At 39.3% G+C, this 18,372-nt stretch overlaps 1 protein-coding gene across 1 annotated transcript in view; it reads left to right on the top strand.

Moving 5' to 3' along the window:
* Positions 1-18,372, top strand: part of PCCA (propionyl CoA carboxylase, alpha polypeptide) — a 78,820-nt gene that overhangs the window by 55,845 nt on the left and 4,603 nt on the right. Inside the window, exon 3 of the mRNA XM_010084067.1 lies at positions 6,708-6,848. Coding sequence (XP_010082369.1) covers positions 6,708-6,848 — 141 coding nt within the window. The remainder of the gene's footprint in view (positions 1-6,707; positions 6,849-18,372) is intronic.

Here is an 18,372-nt window from a genome sequence, read left to right as displayed (position 1 = left end):
GTGTGGTGCTCAAGATGGCATTGTAGCTCATCTTCCCTTCATAATGCTCTGCCAAGAAACCAAGGCTCAGGCAGGCATGCTGGATGTCCATCGTGTGCTTGTGCCCTGGCTTGCTAGTAACTTTGACTCCTAAGAGTGTTACGGTCCAACCTATTTCGTTAATTTTTCGTGTCCAGCTAGAGGAGAAAGCTGCAACTCTGTGTGGCAGAGTGTGGGCTGAGGGTTTGGTCAAACTTGCAATTTATTTAAGGGGAGAGAATCTACACTGGGGAGTGCAGTTACGAATGCCCCTGAGGCTACTGTAGTGCTGTTTTAGAGATGACAAACAGCTAGCTACAAGATCTGTGAGAAAACAGGCTTGGTTTGTCCTGGTGCTAACACAGCCACTTGTTACCTCTGAGACATTCTCCTCTTCCTGCTTTTTTTAGAAGAGGCACAGTTTCTGTTTAAAGAGTCTGCATTTCCCATCCGCAGGTGGGTCAGGGGAAAATCTGGCCAGTGTGGTGACTGTTCCCAAGGTGTGCCTACTCTGCTGCTTGTCTTTTGGAAGCGTGTGTTGAGGTTCATTACACATATTTATTCTTCAGTTTTCTGCTTGGCTTGGATTTGCTACTAAGATTCTGTTCTGAAACGATGATGTAAAATATATGTATTTTTTCTTATGCATCAGTGCAGCACTTTTCCCCCTGTAGTTCATGGTAGTACTGCTTGTGGGCAGGTTTCAAAGGAACCTCATCTCCATATGGTTTTACTCGATAATCCTTTACCCACCATCTTCAGCTCTCATTCCGTTGCTTTCTTGCCTGTGGCTATCTCTGCATCAATTAGCACAGTGATTTATACAACAAGCAAGCAGTTTAGAGGTAATGGTACACAATTAACATCTCATTCCACCATAAAGGGTATGCTAAATACCCCAGTCACTGCTTTCTCTGCCTGGAATTGAAATAAGTGTTTGTCCTAATTCATATGCTATCTGATGTGAAGTGGGGCCTGCTTTGTACGGCACTACACCATTAATCTAATTATAGATAGCTGCAAATGAAGTGCTGTCTGAGCACAGAGAGTGAAGAAAATAGCGCTTTTGTCATTTAGCATGACTCTGTGAAGCAAGATCGCACTTTACATGGCAGCATGGCAAAATGGGAATCTGAATAATATTGCTGCCTGTTGCATCTTTTCTAATTACAACAGCATTGTAAACACAACTGGGCGCTGATATAAATAGAGCTGTAGCTACGCTGTCATGTGGGTTGTAGGAGAAAATCCTTAGTGTGCTGTTGTATTAAATGATGCATCCTGATTGACAGCTACCTTGAGACTGCGCTGATGGAGTTGTCAAAGCATTATGCTAACAGGCTGCTCCAGCGGCTGCAGCTGCAGCCGGCTCCTCCGCTCGCTCGCCTCCCTCGCTGCTCCCTCCTCCTTTCACCTTGCTCGGCTGCATGCTAGCTCCAAGAGGACATCTCCGAGCCTTCAGCCTGTACGCTTTCGATTCTTCCTGTTCAGCCTTAGTCTGAAGTGGAGGGAATGTGTTTTTTTGCGTTGCTTTAACCCTTGTTAGGTTTCTCCGGAGTGTTAATTATATATCACACAAGGAATGGAAAGTGGGAAATGTGGCTGAATTACAATTCTAATTAAGTTTCTGCTGCTGGAATGTGTACTCTGTGGTGGTGAGGCTTCTCTCTTTTTTTCTTTCCCTGTTGCTGCTACTGAAGGCTCATGATTTTTGTCGCTGTTTGTTTTTTGTTTTGTTTTGGGTTTTTTTGGGTTTTTTTTGTTTGTTTTGTTTTGTTTTCTTTAAACTGTCTCCATAGCATGTTGGGTGTTTGCCCCTCCGTTAGACTCAAAGTGCTGTTGTTTTGTGCAGGTGTTGATGCCAGTCCTCACCAACACCCTGGGGAAGTAAATTAGCTCTAGAACTCAGAGCTCAGAAAAAAAGCCTCCGTGATTTGCAAAATGACATTGTCTCCTTGTTGAGTAAAAAATCCTTGACTGGGAAAGAAGCTGGTGCCTGACACCTTCAAGTAATACAGAATAAATGCCTCATTTTCCTGTTTAGATCCATGGTAGAAATCTAAGCCAGGGTATAGTCAAAATGTTAAAATGTATAATGGTTAATAAAAAAAAGTTAGCGTGCTCACTGTGCTCAGTACTGGAACGTTGCTTTGAATGGACGCTGAGTAACATACCACTTGTGAATCCATGATGGGATGACAGCAGATAAGTGACTTGAGGCAGGATGCAGATTAGGAATCTTAAAGGGAAATTCCATGACCACAGTTAATAAATTTCACTGATTCAAAAAAATTAGACTGTAAGGTTGGTGAAAATAATGAAGGCTCACAGCAGACAGTTTCTCAACTGAAATCTGAGTTACATAAGATTTTCACCCTTCTGACCACAAGAATGACAGACATTTGAAAAACATGATTGAACATTTAGGTAAAGCATACTGAAAATCCACATCTGGTCAGCAGTCCAAACAGTTGGACTGTAAGTAACATATGGGTAATGATACTTTAGATTGCTCTGTAAAATCTCCAGTGGAGTTTGAACATTTACAGCTCTGGGGATGTGAGTTTCAGGTGTACAGGGAAGATCATATTTAATAAACTCATGTGAATTGTAACAGTGCAGTTCTGAGTATTTTTACTAAAAGTTTACAATATTCTGTTTTACACAGGAAGGGAACCGTATCAGTGCAAACTACTGAACTTGCTTTTGAGCAAAGATGGGGTCAGATATGCCCTGGCCACCTTTTTGGTAGCAGCCAGTCTCCTTGTCTGCTGACTTTGGGGGGGGTCAGTGTGGTGTGTGTGTGTGTATATATATATAAACCCTCCGCAAAACCCAAGGTATAATTTTCACTGCATTCCTTTCTCCCCCCCCCGTTTACTCCTGTGCACTGCTATTATTACACCTTTTTGTCGTCTTTTTTTTTTTGTCGCAGATATTCGATTGTAAGAGGTAGTTTTGCGTTACATAAACGTCCAATTCATTTAGTGGGAGAGGTAGGACAGGATACTGTTACCTTTAGAAAACTATTAAGTAACATCACTTTTCCCTACTATAATTTCTGTCAACTGACTGTGGACTCCGACAGTCTCATGGAAAAAGAAACACCTGTTTTCTATGCCATCAAAAGCTGCATGGCTCCTTTTGGGTACCTCTTTATTGACTTGACTTTGGCTGGCAGAATTAGGCTCTGAAACCCTGCAGAGTGGAGCAGTGGCTGGTGACTTCTCATCTGCTCAGATCTGATGGCTAGCAGATTTTCTTGCTCTGAGAGTCCACCCACAATCCATTTATGACTCCAACAGATGTTTCTTCAGGTTTAGGCCAGTGGAAACCTTCTGGTCTCTATTTATAACCCAACCTTTACAACCTTCCCCAATTTAAACCCCCTCTTTCTTCCATCTCCTCCTCCTTGTGAGGATAAAGGAAAAAAACCTGAACCTCGTACGCGCTCTGTTAGTAGCATATTAAAACTTCTGCTTTGTATGTACAGCATTGCCCTCACTAAATCAAAGGCATAGCAGCAGTGTTAATCATGTAATGAAAAAATGGGGTATATTCTTAATTGTCTTTGTTTTAGTGGCACTGGCAGGCATTGTTTGACTTAGTCTTCCAGAGGCTCTCACTGAGCCGCAGGCTGCACCTTGGTTAGGGGAACAGACCCCTGCACCCCTCTGCACAACTCATCCCCAAGAGATATGACAGGGCAGCATTACAAAGGGACACTTATGCGGGTATTTAGTGGGGTCCAGCCAACAGCAGAAATACATCAAAGGTAATCTTAAAGAAGGAACCTTTCTTTGCAGCTTTGTCTTTTTCTATTCTGAAAGGTCATTTGTGAACCAACTGTGCCAAAAAAGGCCTTTCCCCAGAAGTTTACTGTTGTTATTTTTTACTTTTTGATTACAGTAACTTGCTTATCCCCCAAACAGACTAAAGAACAATAAACAAATACAAAAGGAAAAGGAACAGCTCATCAATAACAAAGACCTGCGTCTTAAAGCTTTGAGTGTACTGACTCTCACATCTCACTCCAAGCAAAGCAGGAGTCCTGCAGAGAAAGGAATCTGAAAGATATGAAAATTACAAAGATAGTAAAACCAATGTTTGGTAGGGATATTTTAACTTGGTGTGGAGAACTGAGCTTTAAAGTGCAGCATACTGAGGAACATGTTTTTTTCCCCTGATGCTGTACGTTGTGGAGTGCATAGGGAATTCTGTATTTCAGTCCCTGCGAAATACTGCAACCTAGATGAATGCAGAAGGTCTAGCTTTCACTTCAAGTTAAAATATTGAGATTGGGCAGCTTGGAAGTTTTAAATGTGGCTTAAAAAACCTAAATGGCATCTAAACATAATCCTTTGAAATAATATCAAAATAGTGTCTTGAAAGAGGCAATGATACCATCCACAAATCTAACTTATTTCTGTGTTCTTCCATTTTCTTCTTTTTTTAAAAATTTTATTTTCAAACTCTTGAGTACAAAGAAGACACTGACCATGGATACTGAAACTGTGCAATTTGGTGTAATTATATTCCCCCCCATAGATTTAATGAAGGACTTTTACGTACAATTTTTCTTTGATAAATAGTCCCTCTGCACAGAACGTTTATTAGATTGACAGCAGAATACACTCTGCAAGCTTTTTTTCCTTGCCACTTATGACTCAGATGAATTTTAATAGGAGTAGAAAGCTTTTATTTGCACAGTAATTTCACTTAAGGATCACATCCTTCAGAAACTGGCAGACACTTGTGTGTCTTGATTGCAAAACAGACACTCAAGAGTAAAAAAACATGCATAAGATGTTATTATTTGACTTGTCAGGCTGCTGCAATTCTATTTGCAACTTATGTCATCAAATCTCCTACAGGCATCACCTCCCTTCTCCTTACAGCCTACATGCAAGTGTGCAGATGTACACGCATTTGCACACATACGCACGCTTTACTTTTAAAAAAAGAAACTGGAAGGAGAACACCACATTGAATGTAGTTGCTTGTGCAAGGAGAGAACTAGCTGTATTTTGGGTTGGAAAATGTGAATGCCACAGTCTTTAATTGTCATGATGATGCCTGCAGGAGGCTTGGAGTTAAAGCAGCTTTTTGCATACAAAATGGTGCTGGTTTCCCTGTACCGTATCCGCTGTAGCCAAGGCACGTGTTTGGAAATGGGTTCTCAAATATTTAGGTGCCATTTAACAGCTTCAGGGAATATTGTTGTGGCATTTTATTACGTTTACAGGGGTGGTGGTCGGGGATCAGTTCATTTAACCATTTGCTTGTATTTCTGATTAGAAGCAAGTATTTCTAACTGAATGAGTGCACTGTTCATTGCACATAATCTTGTGTGACCAAATGCCATTTATGGAGGATGATAATCCCCTGTTATATATTTTTAATTTGGCTTCGAAAGCTGCTTTTTAAAGATGCTGTTGCAGAATTAATTACCTTTTGCATGTATTTCAAAATACTTTGTTCTACTTTCTCCAGAAGCAGAAGGTAGAGTCCCCCTTTACCTTCACCATAAGGATATCAGATTTTTTCTGTCTGTGTAAAAGTGAAAAGTAAAGACATTTCATTGCTAATAAAACAATAGCTAATTGTTTTGGAGGAAAACATACTGTTCAAAGCAAGGTGCTGAACTTTACATCCGCAAAATACACATTTGAATTGTAAATACAGTTCATCCAGTGCTTATTATTAAAACCTTTGTTTAAATTATTGATGAAGTGCGGTGCTGGTCTTGGCTCAGTTGGCCTTGGTGAGGCAGGAGTTTTGCGCAGCGACCTGCTGCCATCTACTGGCTTTTTTGCATTTGTTTTCAAGTGCGGTGGGACAAATGTGAAGGCCATCTGTCTAAAAGCAAGGAATTCTCTGTCAAAGTGATTACAAGTAAAAGCCTGGGACTGAAATTAGTGGACACGCTTTTATGTTTTCAGAAAGGTTTTGTTTAAAGGGATGCTCTCAGACACTTGAGGTTCATCATATTCTTCTTCATCTCTAATTCCTATAAAACGTACTAGAGAAAACATTCTTTTTTTTTCTCAAGGTAGGTGACAGCTGCTGAACAGTTTTTATTACAGATAAAGTATATTCAGTACAACCACAATGTTCTATCATTCTGCCTGTGCACGAAAAAATGGAAGTGAAATTGTTTAATAAGTTCTAATCGCAAAATTTAAGCAAGTTGTTAATGTCAAACATTAAAGTACGTGATAAAAAGAATTGTTTAAAAAGAGAACATAATGTTTAAAATCAGTCATGTCATTGAAAATCTGGTAGACTTTCCCTAAGGGACAATTTCCAGTTCAGCACAGCACTGGAAACAAATCCCTTGATATTCCTTATCCACTAAAGATAATGTGCAGTAAGCATAAGGATATTTCTGTTTTTCAAATGTGTATCTCCCCTCTTTACCTCCAATTTTTAGATGAATCTGACATTTCTTTACTGTACTTGAGTCTTCCCTTTTATGTGTTCACTGCTGCAGTTTGGGGTTGCGTATTTTTCTTTCTACATCCTGAAAATGAAACTCTGAATAAAGACTTAAAACAGTGATTTTTAGGTGCTGTTGTGAAGAGCAGATAGCATGTATTATATAAAAACATGCCATAAAATAGTGCAGATTATTGCCTGGAATTCACCAAGATGCAGTTTTCTAAAACATTCCTCTTCCTATTCTTTAGTACAAATTACAAATACTGACGAATGTTGCTGCGGAGCTGAGCAAGTACATGCCAGAAAAAGCAGCAGAGGACACCTCCAGCATTTTGAGATCTCCCATGCCTGGAGCAGTGGTGGCAGTTTCTGTCAAGCCTGGGGACATGGTAAGAAACGTGATCTATATATATGCATTTTCATTATATATTGCACACAAATCTCTCCTTGGTCCAACTGAAACTATAGGTCACAGGTGTGTAGTTTTTTTTTTTACCTCACCTGTAGAATAAAGTGTACTGAAGGATGTGTGCTGCTTTTCATTTGAATTATGGAAACTAATAAGAAAGCACAATTCAAATTTAACTGTCCGTAAAAGGAAAATTTTAATCTGGGTACAAGTCCACAGCTGAAACTCAACAGATACCTTGTTTTTGTATCACAGATGCCTTGGCAGGAGCAAAAAGAGTGTGTGTGCGTATGTGCATGTAAATATTCGTAAGTGTATGTGTATATATATATATGCTGTTAGTGCTAGCAGGAGGGGATTGTTTATTTTCTGCCCTGAAGCAATGAAAATATTACTGAACACAAGGGACACAGGATAGATATTTAACTCCCCCCAAGTTTCCTTTTTTTTTTTTTTTTTTAATAAGTATCCCTGTGTTGGCATTTGGCACGACACATGAATTTTCTGAATTGGGAATTCCATGCTGGGAATTCCCAGTCTCTTATAGGAATCCTCTTGTCCTGTAGAAGGAATAAACTTGACATACAGAAGGGCAACAGAACATGCTGTTGCTGTCCTGGGGATTTCCACTGCTTCTTACCTCACCTTGAGCTGGAAAATGGATGTAAATACAGTGTTTTAGAGTTCCATATAAAAACCTACTTTATATGAAATTCCTTGTATGGAATTCTACCCCACTGTATCGTATGTTACTTCTAAGGTCAAGGGCCCTTATCTCTCATAGCCACTGAAAGCAATAGAGTGATGCAGACACAGGAATATTTGAATCAGATGTGCAGATTAATTTTAAAGTACTATTGTCAGTTAAATGATGCCATAAGCATGGATGGGGCACTTAGATACAAACAGAAAGCTTTAGTCACAGAGTTCATAATTTATGGCAATGAAACCTAGATTTTATTGAGAGATGATGTAGAAATGGGACCAAGATCTCAAAGCCAAAATTAGGACTGCACTTACTTTGTGATGGTTGTCGATCGTGCTGGTCAGGTGATCTGTTTGCTTACATTTTTCTATGATGCCACTTTTGTTTTTAGAATATATGGCTATTTCTGTCTATCTACAGAGAAAAGGGAGTCATGTTAATACTGAAGATCTATAGGTACAAATATTCATATTACTGAAATAAAGAGATTTCTGAGAAAACTAAGTACAACTGAATAAAAATTAGCAAGAGAGAAATTATTTTAGCTTCTTCACTTAGCTTTCTGGTTTTGGGATCTATGCATGCACACATACACTGTTTATACCTTTAAAACCAGTAGTATTTGATTACAATTAATTATTCAATTAAAATTAATTACTATGTGATTGCATGGACAGAGAAATCTGTGATTTTAGTGAGAGTGGCTGAGTGAGAGAAATCTTAAGCAAATACTTTTAAAAATTATTTTCAAAGAATGAAGGGAAACATTTTCAAGGCAAGGATTTTGAGCCTTTTAAAATTTAAGATTTTTTTGAGAAGTTAGTTCTGCCAAATTTTTCCAGCCTTCTTGCCCTGAAGAATAGTTCTTGTTTTCTTGAAGGAATAGAACCAATGGAGAAGGAGGCCAGAGCCAAAGGGATTTTAAGTAAATAAATACATGAACCTCCCTCCACAAATCCACAAGTGGTGAAGTGCGTCAGAGCACAAGTTGTTAAACAATGTGTGGAGATTTTTTTTCCTCTTCTCCCCTCCTGCAGCTTTTTGCTGGAGGCACTGAGTCGCATAGCATTTGAACGGCATAATCTATGTTCTGCTGACCTGAGCTTGTCAATGCTAATTGTGTGGCTTTAATTGCAAAAACACATTCGCATTATTGAAAAGGGTTTAACTTAAATCCTTCCTTTTCAGGACTAGTGTCAAAATGTTAAAAAAAAGCAAGGGAGCAAGTGAGATGAGGGTAGCATCAGCTATCGGCACTGAATAAGCAGTGGGATGGTGTGATTCAGATTACATGTCTTGGCTGTCTGTCAGAAACGAGCTCCCTCACTACAGCTGTTCAAGGCGTGATGGGCAGGGAACTGTAGCTTTCTGATAAATACAAGTCTTTTTGTTGCACTGCTTGGGAAAAATCTGATTTCTTTAGGCTGCTGGAGAAATGGGAATTTAAGTAGCTCCTATTCTGTGTTTGGCAGCTCAAATTTGCATGGCATGTGAAAACAGCACAGATGAAAAACGGGAGAGTGTGAGGTTGTTGTCCATCCTTCCACTCAGGTGTTGCTGCTGCTAGCAATGAAGCTGCCTGGTTATTAGCTGCTCTGAGATTGTTTTCTCCCAGCCTGTGGTTTATGCTAAGTTGTGTTAGTGCAGCACAGTTCCTGCAACAGTGCTGGGCTCAGAGAGATGCTCTCAGAGCCACCAGTAGCATGAGGAGCTGGGCTGCCATACCTCTCCTTCAGGTGTAACTTTACAAATGGTGAAGAAACTCCTAGAGAGGGACATCTTGTCTTTGTCTGAGTGGCCGCACTTGCAAACTCATGTTTATTGCCTGTGGTTCAGCTGTAGGGCATCACGCCTGGTCAGGTAAAGCATATGGTGTTTGTTAGTCCTTCTCTGTGTGTCCTTAGCCAAATGAGAAGGCGATGCTGATCTCTGCATTAGTTTTCCTCACTCAATGTATCATTGCTTTTCCTTGAAGTATAGTGTTTTCATTTGGCTGTTGTTGCTGAAAAATACTTTGGTCTGATGAAGCCCAATAGAAGATTGTGTGAGCATCCTCCATCCAGCTGGTCTGATGAGCAGTTTGCGATTCATTTTTGCCAAAGGATATTGCATATGCAAGGGATTTATTTTCTTTTGTCTGTAAGATAATTTATAGATTTCAGTAACACAGTGGGGAAGTGCTGTTTGTCATTTAGGGAGAAGCAGAACTTGTGATGCTGACAATTTTTTTAGCTTTTTAGTTACTTTCTCCTTTCTTTATTTTCCTTCATGTGATTAGAAGACTGTCATTAGTTGTCACTCAGTTATTCCTGGAACCACAATGAAGGCACTCAGAAGCAGAAAGCAACATCAACAACAAACCAATTTGAAATGTGTCTGAATGGAAAGAAGGTTAATATTATTTAGGGGAAGAGGGCTTAAATTTAGCTTACACACCTCATGGTAACACAGTCACGTTATATAGGAAATAGCCTTTGGGAGGGGGAGGGTGTTTGCATGCTTATTGTGTAAGTAGATTGTTAATGAAAAGTGTGCATTAGGATGAAATTCGGTTTTGGGAGTGTTACTTTTTGGTTCCCCATGGTGCTAAGGGCAAGAGAAACCACGGGGCTTCAAGAGTCAAGGCAAGGTACTTTGTTGACGGTGATGGCAGCAGAAGCCAGCCCTGCCAGCACACAGCGGGATTTTCATGCCAGAGTGGGGAGATGGCACTGCATGCGGTTTTACTCTCACCACACCTATCACAGATACAGCACCATAAAAACTACTAAAGATGCACAAATTTGCTGCTTTACTTAGAGGGCAGGAAATAGGCAGGCACTTCTGAGTACTTCTTCTCTGTCTTTTGTTGCTTGGCTTGATTTATGTGCATGTGGCATTCTGTGCACTGAAATTGCAGGGGCAGGGAAAGCCCAAGATCCTCATGGTGGAACAGGTAAAGCAGTGTTGTTGTACCCTATTTAAAGAAAGCCCCCCAAAGTGATCCCACAACTGATTCTGAGTTTGGTAATCTGAATTATCCACAACAAAAAAATATCTTAGGTGTCCTGATTGCCTTGTAGCCTCTGCTATATTTTCACCTATGAGTATAGTTTTTGCTTTTTAATTTTTCTGTCAGAAATGCAAAGGTGTTTTTCTTTTAGCTGTATGTTTCTGTTGGTTGCTTTTCTTTTTTAATTAAATTAGCAGAACTGGTGGCATTACTAAGCCAAGCATTGGTCAATAAGCTAACAGCAGTGCTGGTAGCCTAAATCACTTTAATGATTCCCCTCCATCCATAAATATGTAAAAGCAAAGCACCTCTGAGTAAACAGCCCAGCGTTACTGAATCTTTGTAAGACTACGGCCAAAAGAAGAGGGAAGTTAATTATTTTGACCCAAGTTTCTAAATTTCCTCTCTTCTTCCCAGCAATTCAAGATTACTCCAAGTTTTGGAAGTTATCACCATTCAAACCACTCTAAATAGACGTTTATCATATCAAATTTTCTTAGGATTTGAAATTTGTGCTAGGGTAGCCATGGGTATTGATACTGCATGGGATGTGTTTTTTGCTTCCGAGATGTCAGCTACTAAATGTATTAAATGTTAATTATCTCAGTAATTTCAAAACTGGGTATCTTGAAGGCTGTTTTTTTAGTTGTAGCACTTACAAAATACATTCCTGTCAGTGATCCCCCATTTTAAAAACAACTGAGGAAGATGTTTTAAGCTCCATTCCAGCTTTTCTAAACTGCATTCCTCTTCCAGTTCAGTTACGTGCACGTTATTTCCTTCTTGTTATCCCTTAGAAAAATAGTTTTAAAAAATATCTTTCTCCACGATTTTCTACTTCACAAGCCTAGGAAACTTCTTGCTATGGGAAAAAAGATATGTTTTGCTTGACCTCTACTGCTGAAATGCTCACTACTAAAAAACAAAAACCAGCTTCCTAAAATCTGTTTTTCACTACATCGTTTCTTCTTGTGGAAGAGAAAGGAGGAGTTAAAAAGTTGCCTGTTGCCATCAGCCAGCTGTGTGTTTATGTCATATTTGCCCTTCAGACTGCAAAATTAAAAAAAAAAATTCCTCTTTATTATCTTAGACCCATAATTATACTGGTTGGAATTTATAATAGGGAAATAACAACCAGGAAAAACAGAAAAAAGTTATTTGCTGTAACTGTTTTACATTTTATATAGACAAATATGGTATGAATTGTAATTTAGTAAGATATTCTTAAATTCAAATAAGATTTGTCTCTTGTACATGAACATTTTGTTTCTTTTATTGTTCTGTTTTTCCTTTTCTTTCCCTTTACCTCCTTTCCTCCTTCCTGTTCTTTAGCGATCCCAGAGCAAATATTAACTGCATTTTTCTGTTAAAAGGAGTTTGTAAACTTGACCAAATGTGGCCATGAATCTCATGTAGTTTTTGTGATTCTATGTATTAAATAATTTGGGGGGGTATATTTTTGTGGAAGAAAAAAACCTATTGGTAAACAGGAAATTAAACCATTTTCACCGTTATGAAATTTCAAGAGTAAAAGCATTCAAATATTTCACCATTCTTCTAGTACCAGGCTTCAAGTAATAATTGTGGTAACATTAAAAAAATCCCAAGTATAGTACTTGTTCATAACATGGTCATATCAATTTTATATTTGACTCGAAGAAATTTTTCTTCTATATATTTATGCAATTGCACAGATTTGTGTTCGAGTGGACTGTAATTAAGAGTGAAATCCTATTCTGATGCTGAGGTACAAATATTCAATATTATTAGTTTCCTCAGAGAGGAAAAATGCTACCATCCTTTGTAATGTGTTTTGCCTTTTTGAATGATAAACAACTTTTTAGCTATTATTGAAAAAGTTGACTGATAAAGATTGCAGTGCAGGAAATTAAGCTTTGCCTTGGGCTGAGTAGCACAAGAATCACCCCCAGAATTGCTCTGCCTGCGTATCATTTCCCCAGCACGCTGGGATCTCAGAAGCAGTTGGGGAAGTGTGTTTTGGCTAAGTGGGAGTGCAATGACCAGTGCTTATTGCTGTCAGGGGGACATCACTGACCTTTGGTTAATCAGAGGTCACAAAATTTGGGATGTGCTATCTTTGTTAAAGGAGCGTGGCAAAAAAAAGTTTAATAATGATTTGTCAAGTCTTGTTAATTGCCGCTAATTGTATTTGCAGCTCTGTAGCTCCAGTTTCAAAGTTAATTTGGAAAGAAGGGAAAAGCTACACTAATTATTTTACATGGTAATGGACAGTGTCAAGGAATTTCAATTGCTGCTCATCCAATTCCTCCTGATTTGTTTTCTTGTTGGATGCTTGCTGCCAGATTGCCAACAAGTCAGAAAGAAAAAAATCTGTGAAGGGAATGATACCAGCCTGGACTAAGTTTAAACAACAAATAAACAAACAAAAATCCCAGTATCTTCATAAGGGCTTTAGATAGTGAATGCATATTTAATTCACTGCTCAGTGATTTTGCACAAGCATAAACAAAATGAATGTTTGTAATTATTTTGCTGAGGGCTGCAAGAGAGGGTAACTGGATTTCATATGGCATCGTTTTGCATTTCCCCTTCTTACTTACAAGGCTCAATAGGGACACAAGTCTGACCATAGTGGAAATTGTGAGAGATGTTTACTGGTGTCTCCCCAAAGCTGAGAAAGGACATATCAATAAAATCCAATTCCTACATCACTTTTAACCAAATCAAAGGTCCTTTTTGCTCACGGCTGTCATGGTTTTTTTCTCCCTTCAGCTCCAAGAGCCTTAAACATGTTATGCATCAGAGCACCTGTATTCTAAATAGAATGGTCTTAAAAATGTAATTGAGGGATTTTCACTTTTGTGGGCAAATCAGCAGGGTTGATATTGATCCATCTTTTTAGGGAGCCACAGTGCACCAGAAGGTGATACTGTAGAGGGCCCCGTAAACCCTCGGAGCCTTCTGTCTAATTTGGCAGAAAAACACAGAATGTCGGACAACAAAGGAACGATCCGTTTCTGTAAGAAATCTTCATCCCTCCCACCCTCTTTTCACAAGATAAAGAAAAAAAAAAAAAGACTTAATTTTTTCAGCTGCACACAATGATTTGGTGCTCACTCTTGCATTGAAACAGTTGCTGTCAGAACAGGCAGGAAACAGTTTTCTTTTAATTGCTGAAATCATTCGGAAGTGCTTCATGCACGGCTTCTATACAGCAGATGCTGTGCATTAATTGGCCTGTGTAGGGCTGACCCAGGGTTCCTTGCAGCGGGCCCAATTTTAGGCAGAGGGTTTAAATAGCTTATTTCTTATTTTGTATAACCTGGCGTACATTATGAGCACACTTGCACGTGGGGTATTTCATGGTCTGCAGTTTCTAATGTCATGTGGGTTTCAAAACCTGTGTTTCTCTGGTAATGTATTAGCAGCAGGTAAGCTCTAAATACCATCCATCAGGAGCTAATTTTTTATCCAGATACTCCAATGACTGATGAACCTGTCTTTTGTATGAATGTTCAGCACAGGAGAAAGCCATATGCCCCTGGCACTGGTTCCTATGCATTCTTTACAGTTTGTAGCGAGGAGATTAAGAAAAAAACAAACCCTTACATTTACGGGTCTCTCATTTATTCAGCAGTTAGCACTTTCTAAAATAGCTCTTTTTTTTTTTCTTTTTTTTTTTTTTTCAACAGCGAAAGGAGATGTAGGTCCCTTAAAGCAATCTGATTACCACTACTCATTTTCTTTATCAAGAATATTACTGCACAGCGTTAATAGGGAACCTTGTTTTGCTACTCCCCGTCTGTTCAAAACAGACCTTAGCCCATTAGAAGGTCCTCCCTTGTGTGGGAAGACCACAGCTGTTACTGTAAATCTCATCCAGTAACTGTATCACCCCCATTTTGTGGCTCTGAAGGATGAAATTGAGAAATGGAATACTGTGCAGTCATCCTTTACATCTCCAATTTTAGGCCTTTGCACATCATTTTCATGCTTTTATTCCAAATCAAACAACATTAGTGAGCAACACCACCCTGTGCTAAATGCCTAGCATCTAAGGCAGCACCTACGATCTTTGTGTTTGGAGGATTTAGGATTTGGAGGGAAGCTGGGGTTTTGTTGATGGTGGATTTTTTTTTTTTTATTTTATTCCCTCTTTTCCCTCCCTCCCCCATACTAGATCTTTCCCAATCCCCAGAATTTGTCGGAAGCAGAAATCCAGATGGTAGCAAGGTGCCTAAGAAGGAGGATGCTCAGTGCCTCCACAGAGGAGGTGAGAGCTCAGCATGGTTAACAAACACAACTTTTAAAAGGTTTCTGTTTCTTTAAATCCTTCTGAATAGAGTGGATCTAACTTCTTATGAAGGATATTGGGGGCTTTAATCAGAAATAAGAAGTGGTTTAAATCATTAGCACAACAAAGCAAACTATAAGCTTGAAGATAAAAGTCTCATTTTTCCTCTGAAAATAAATGGGACTTGATAGATTTCCATATCATTTATAACTTCCCTTAATTACACTTGGAAGACTTGCCAGTAAAACTGGAAAATTGGCAGCCTATATCCATTATAGTAATTTTGCCGACCATGGCAAGCAGCTGGCTTTACTGGATTTTATTTCCCATCACTCACAATTAATCATCAGCTGGAGATGTCTGAAACTCCTCAAAACGTAGCAATACTGTGTGACATTCAGGCCTCCTTAAAATGCTAAAATCTGCTGAGTAAATGGGCCGAGTTCCCCTTCCAGCGAACTCATTTTGGTGCGAGGCAGGCTGCCGGTTAATGAGTGCCACTTCGATAATCGGATGCGAATGTGAACCCTGACCTCATGTCAAAGGAGAGGATGCAGCAAGCTGGATAAAAGATAGGGGATTCAGATCTGCAAACTTTACACCAATTAGACAGGGAGCGGGGAAATACATCAGTGCTGATTGGGTTTATCAGAAAGACTTGTGGGGCTTGTGACCATTTCTGTAAGCCTAACATTGAAGACGTCCTGTCACAATCATTAAGTCTTTATCAGATGATGCACAAAGTCTGAGGAAAGTGTACCATAGTCACAAATATCCTGTGGTAGCAATGCCCTCGGATCTGTGCTGTCTTTTGGTGTCTCTGAGTTTTAGAGAGACCTATCTGTAAGTGCAATTAGTCTTTATGGTCCTCCTGTAGGTGCAATGAAAGCGGCTCGGGGTTGCTGCTTCTCAAATTCTGCTTCCACCCTGTGTTGTTAGCTGCACGGTCGGGAAAGGACTGGAGAGAGTTCCCTGTCCTGTGCGTAACCTTTGGCCAGAGGAGATAACAATCACCGTGCAGTCCCCTAGTTAGTCAAATAGTGCTATTCACTGTTCCCAAATTCACATCAGAATTGTTAGCAACATCGAGACTAAGTATTCTCCTCTTCAATGATTCTTTTTTTACCCTTTTTTCTCTTTCCTTTTTTTTTTCTTTTTTTTTTTTTCTTTTCACTCAGTGGAGAACAAAACTGAACAGATACTTTGAACTGCACCATATGGAAATAAACAACTAAAATACAGACTGCAGGTCTAACAGTTAATTACTTATTTATTTTGATATTCCAAGCAGTGTAAAGGTAAATTTGTCTGGAGTGTGAGTCTGTGAGAAAGATACCCGAGTTTTATTTCTTTTAAGAAAATGAGTCCTTTCATTTTACTTGGTTCCAATCAATCAGATTTTTTGTTTGATTTTATTTGCCTGTTTTGACAGATTTGGGTCATCACTGAGACCTCACAAAATTGAAATGTAAAGATGGTGGTTTACATTGGTGAAATAAATAAATTAGATTATGAAAATGCAATGTTAAAAATGGTCGAGATAAATCCTTAAGTTAGAAAGCAAGACCTTATACACATCTCTGTGGTTTTCATTTGCAGTGTAAATAACAGGCAAAAGGATATATGTAATTATGGAATGAAAGAAATTGGACAATGCCCAAAAGACTAAAAAATAGAAAAGGGAGATACAAGTGCCTAATTTTAGGATTTGTCGCTTTGCAACACAATGAGTGGAACTGTAAAGGTTTAACATAAGAACAGTAATTAAACTTCTGTGCTTAAGTGACACTTTCACCAAGGTAATTTTCAACAAATTGCACATCATCAGAAGTACTGACACAGCATTTTCACACGTGGTACCTGCTGCAAGTGCCTCCTTCCTTCCAAATTAGTAAGACTAGATGTTAACTGTGTACTTTGTCTGTATATGTTGTGGGTTGGGTGGGTTATTTCATTCCCAGACACTGCTTCCTTTGTCACCAACCCAGCAGGTATCATATAAAATACAAACCCTTTATTTTTGAGAAAGGGGCGAAACTGCAGAGAAATTCAGATTCATGAACATTTCCATGCTGCAGCCACTAGTATTTCCTGGCATTTTACAGGTGTACTTAAGATCTACAGAGACAATTCTGAACTTTTACAGTAGATGTATTTCTAGAACTCTGTTTAGGTAATGGCAAACTGGTTCATTTGCACACTGTCCACCTGATGAAGCCATGTTACACTTTGGCAAACTGAGCCACGCTGGGGCTCAAGTAGAGAATTTCTCATGCCTGTGAAATTAGGCCACTCCATTCAGATCTCTACTCCTCAGCATCTCAATCTTCCACAGCCTTTAGAGGACCATGTTCTTGGTGCTTTGATAGCTAAGTTTAACGAGAAGACGGCAAATTTGTTGCTGAAATACGCTTTTTAAAAAACCTTCAACAAACATTCTTGCCTTTTTTTTTTTTTTTCTTTAAACAGAAGTACATATTCATAGCTTCCTCTTAACCTCAGAAATGTCTGGAAAGTTCAGAACAGATAGAAGAAAAGCTGAGCAGTGAGATAGGGAGAAGAAGGGGAAAATAAGCAAGGAAAGAAAGAAAGAGCTGCTGGGATGAGGCTACAGGCAGAGCAGCAGGTGTGGAAGGAGGGAGACAAAAGACAGGGAAACGAAATAGAGGGGAAATAACTGGGGACAAAGAACAAGTCTTTGATACTATTCACTGATTTTGACACTGCTGATGACTTAAATGCTCACCCGAAGCTTGGGATGGAATTTCTGCAGGTGAAGTGTTGGGTGTTGGTTATTCTCCGTATCCGGTTAGCACACCATGTTCCCATAGCAAACGCTTTCCTTATTTACCCCGTAAAGCCCATCATATTGCTGTTGGCAGTCTGTTGGGGAAGTGGTGTGTACCTTTTAATGTAATGTCTTCTCTTCTGTCTTGCTCAGAATCCACAGGCAGACATCAGTGCTTCTCAGTCATTGCTAGTGCATGCTTTAGAAAAAAACATTTAAATTTTCAGAATGTACTTCATGCAATGTGCATTTGATCTCTGACTTCATACCTGTCTGTTAGACAGTATATTCCTCCAAAGTGGTACACACTTGTCCTGAAACGTGTGTTATTCATGTTACATGTATTTAGAGAAATATATCTATGTGCATATATGTATGTATACAAACAAACATATTTTTGAGGGTACTGGCACATATAACAATGCATAGACCAGATCTCTGCAGGTCTCAGGTTACCCTCCTTAATGAAACTTTGACATCAGAGTGAAAGCATCCCAAATTTGCTGGGATAATGAGTGATTGGCAGACTATATCTGCAAAAGAGCCTAATGAAAAGACTTGTAGTGGGTACTCAGAGCCAGCCATCCCTAAGGGGTGGACCCACGTACTGGCATGCAGGGCCTGGTGCCCTTCCCTCTCTGGCATACATTGTCTTCATGGGATGAGTGGCTGATCTCTGGGTTAAACAAGGGATAAATTATGAATCCTGTGTTTTCCCCCTCATGTACAGGACCCCCCCCCT

The sequence above is a fragment of the Pterocles gutturalis genome, unplaced genomic scaffold (genome assembly GCF_000699245.1).
Source record: "Pterocles gutturalis isolate BGI_N339 unplaced genomic scaffold, ASM69924v1 scaffold24160, whole genome shotgun sequence".
NCBI classification, from domain to species: Eukaryota; Metazoa; Chordata; class Aves; order Pterocliformes; family Pteroclidae; genus Pterocles; species Pterocles gutturalis.
Note: the sequence above shows the minus strand (reverse complement) of the source record. Positions and strands in the feature narration are given on the sequence as shown.